Source organism: Octopus bimaculoides, chromosome 10, assembly GCF_001194135.2.
Source record: "Octopus bimaculoides isolate UCB-OBI-ISO-001 chromosome 10, ASM119413v2, whole genome shotgun sequence".
NCBI classification, from domain to species: domain Eukaryota; kingdom Metazoa; phylum Mollusca; class Cephalopoda; order Octopoda; family Octopodidae; genus Octopus; species Octopus bimaculoides.
In genome coordinates, this window is record NC_068990.1 from 45,416,829 (window position 1) to 45,420,325 (window position 3,497).

General features: G+C 35.7%; 1 protein-coding gene across 3 annotated transcripts in view; it reads left to right on the forward strand.

Moving 5' to 3' along the window:
- Positions 1-48: 48 nt before the first annotated feature.
- LOC106874115 (uncharacterized) overlaps positions 49-3,497 on the forward strand; it is a 154,795-nt gene continuing 151,346 nt past the window's right edge. For 2 of the 3 annotated variants that reach the window (XM_052971164.1, XM_052971161.1), the window contains exon 1: positions 50-1,001. Coding sequence is in view for 2 of the 3 variants with exons in the window: in XM_052971161.1 (XP_052827121.1) it covers positions 966-1,001 (36 nt within the window). In the remaining variant the exon portion in view is untranslated. Of the gene's footprint in view, positions 1,002-3,497 lie in introns of all 3 variants that reach the window. The other variant, XM_052971163.1, reaches the window with a different exon arrangement.

The following is a 3,497-nucleotide window of genomic DNA, read 5'->3' on the forward strand; positions in this document are numbered from 1 at the left end:
GTGTGTGTGTGTGTGTGAGAGAGAGATAGAGAGAGAGAGAGTGTGTGTGTGTGTGTGAGAGAGAGAGAGAGTAGACGAAGAATCGCGCAGCTTTTAGATATATTGCATCAACGTAAGCATGAGAAGGAATGAAAGAGACAGAAGGATATAAGAAAGACAAGGGGAAGCTGGAAGTAACGGAAGAAAGGAAATTAGAGCACGTGATTATAACAGACAGGAAGGCTGAGCAAGCACTGCACAAGTTCTCGATGTAGTGGCTGCCTGTGACTCCGATCAGAAGTATCTGATACACGCAAGCGATGGGGCTAAAACAACGAAAGCTAGGTACTTGCTATGTAAGAAAAGGTTCATTGAGTGTGTAGGTGTGTTGGTGTTTTTCACTATTTCACGAGTGACGCGAATACATCTCTGAGATTATAAAGATCGCATATATATATATATATATATACTATGTGACGCTATCTTATGGATTCTTACCAAGAATCTACTGTTTGTAAGGTAGCCACCTATATTGGAGACGTTTGTTTTGGACAGGTGAAGCGATAATCTTAAATAGATTTTATTCCAATAAAAACAACTGCCATCGTCAACCTGGTCAATAATAGCAGCATCACAAGCACAAACAGACAAGAAACTTTCGCGATAAGCGAGACAATCCTGATAAATCTGGTGTACAACAGTGCATTTAACAGTACTCACACATGTTTATCAACTGACATCAATCAATCAATGTTTATGTAATATATATATATATATATATATATATATATATGTATATATATATATATATGTATATATATGCACACACACATGTATCATGATGATTCTTCCATGACAATAACTCGATTTATAATACAATTTTGTGATGAGATTTAATATTTAATATGTTCTAATTGCGACATTTTCAAAAGAAAACAATATACGTTACACAGATAAATGTCTTTAATTAAGACCTCGTCGGAAACATGTTACGTTGGATAAAAACCACTCTTTTCAGATGGGTGAGTTTAATATTTTTTGTTTTTTCTCTTCTTAACCCCTTCTCCGCTAATGTTTCGCTCCTGGACATCTCTGTAATTGCTCACTTGTATATATTATGTGTTTGTTTCCAATGAAAATACGTACGAGATCTAATTTATGATGATTATGATTAAGTTCTTGTTGATAATGTTCCATTGTCAACACTGCTTTAACCAGACTCATGATGTTCTTATTGATAGCAATCTTTTTATTAATGATGGAAATAGTTTTTTTGTTGACGTTGTTGTTTAGCTCTATATCAGCTCTGATCAAGCAGACCTATAATCAAAAACATTCCAGTCGTGACAGTCTAGTCTTTTTCATGTATGCATGGAACCCGAGCTCACATTCTTACTACATGTCCTTTTCTAAGATAGCAAGGTGTGATTATGGAAGATTTGGTTGCTATTTCTAACAGGTTGAATGTCTATGCAGAGGCTCCCTCGTTGGCTCGGAGGATCCCTGTTGTCGTTTAGCCACAGGTCAAGTCAGATCAAGCAGACTTATGATTGAAACATTCTACTTGTGATCGTCTCATCGTTTTCCTATGTGCATGGAACATTGGACCATATTATCCATCGTCTCTTTTTCTCAGATGCTAGGGTACAATTTGAGGGAGATTTGATTGGTATTTCTCGCAGGCCAAGCGACTACAAGAGATTCCCTTGTTGGCAGATATTAATAATAGCGGAGGTGTTTGTGTTACTGTTGTGGGTATTGCTGCAGCTGTTGTTGTCGTCGAATTTGGTGGTGATATTGTTGATGCTATGTTGACATCATGTATTCTGCCTGACTATACCTGGCACTGAGGTATTTTCCCTCGGCCATATTGTTGATGTACCTGGCATTTCTTATTGGCTCTTGATTCTTATAGAAAAAGAAAAATATTTATTTTGGATACAGATTATTATGGGAAAGAATACATCATCATGATGAGGATCATCATCATCATCAATGAAGAAGCAATAACAACAACAATAATTAATACCTATTATTCCTCTGAATAAGTTTTTCATTGTATGGTGTTATAAACTAAAGTGAGAAAACAACTGGATCGAAGCTCTGATTGCGAACAAATAAAACTACCAGTCATGTTATTAGGTCCTTCAATCGATTAACTCCACCATCTCTATGAATGAGTGTCAATATGAGAAATCAATACAATTCTCATTATCATTAGTGAAAATAATACTAAAAATGGTTTCTAATTTAGGTACCAGGTTAGCTATTTTGAAAAGGAACCTATTCGATATCATCGACTCCAGTACTTGACTGGCGCTTTATTTTACCAACCTCGAAAGGATGAAAGACAAAGATGACCACCCCAATCTTCGACGGAATTTGAACTCAAAATGTAAAAAGCCAGAACAAACACTACTAAGTATTTTTTCTGACGCTCTAACGATTCTATCATTCCATTGCCCCCTCTTCATTATTGTCTCACCACCACCACTACCATCAATGTTATTTTAAATAACACAAATTCATTCAGCATCTGTTTCTCTTAATTAACACCCGCAAACAATACAACTTTGTGCAAGGTGTAATTAACGATATTTAAAAGATGGTTGTAGAAAAAAGAAAGTCTTAGTTACAATTCTGACGTAGACTGATTCTTTATTTTCATAAAATATCAACTATATTGTGTTCTTTTCGGTCCCAAATTGGTATTTTCAAATATATATATGATTGCTGTTATCTAACCCCAGATAAGGGTCTTGTTGCGCAGACCTTGGATCAAAGGCATTAGAGTCATGAATATCCTGTTTTAGAGGTACGAAAGACTACATTAAGTAATACAGTCCCATACACCTTATAGGGTGTGGTTTGAAGATTTGGTTGCTATTTCTTGTAGGCTGAGCAACCATACAGAGGCTGCCTTGTTGCCTGATGTTATGGTATTTCTGATGTTTAGCGCGGACCAGCTCTGTCTGATCCAGCAAGACTTATATTCGAAAATATTTCAGCCTCGACCATTCCATATTTTTGTTAAGCTTAATGTATCCAGAGTACATAATCAAACATTATTTCTTTTGCGTGTTTTGAGAGTAATTTGGTTGCTATTTTAAACAGACTGAACGAGGCGCTTTCGTTGACTTCTGAAATATTGCAGTTATTTGATGTGGTAGCAAGATCGTTGTCTATATATGTTTTGTAAATCCATACCTTAGATTTAACAGACCGCATATACATACATTCGCATGAACACACATTTATTATAAACCCTGTCGCATTGCCGAAGACATGATCTTTGGATACGCCTGTGCCATATTCCAGTCAATACTTCCCAAGATTTCTTTAAGAAGCTGTTAGGCTTGTTGAGTAATTTTTTTAATGGATGGAATATGAAGATACTGCGAACAAGAGGTGTCTGTTGCTTGCCATAGCCAATCAATATATTTATTTACCCACTCTATCTATCTATCTATCGTATTATCTTTAAGCCAGTATGTATGTATGTATATATATATATATAT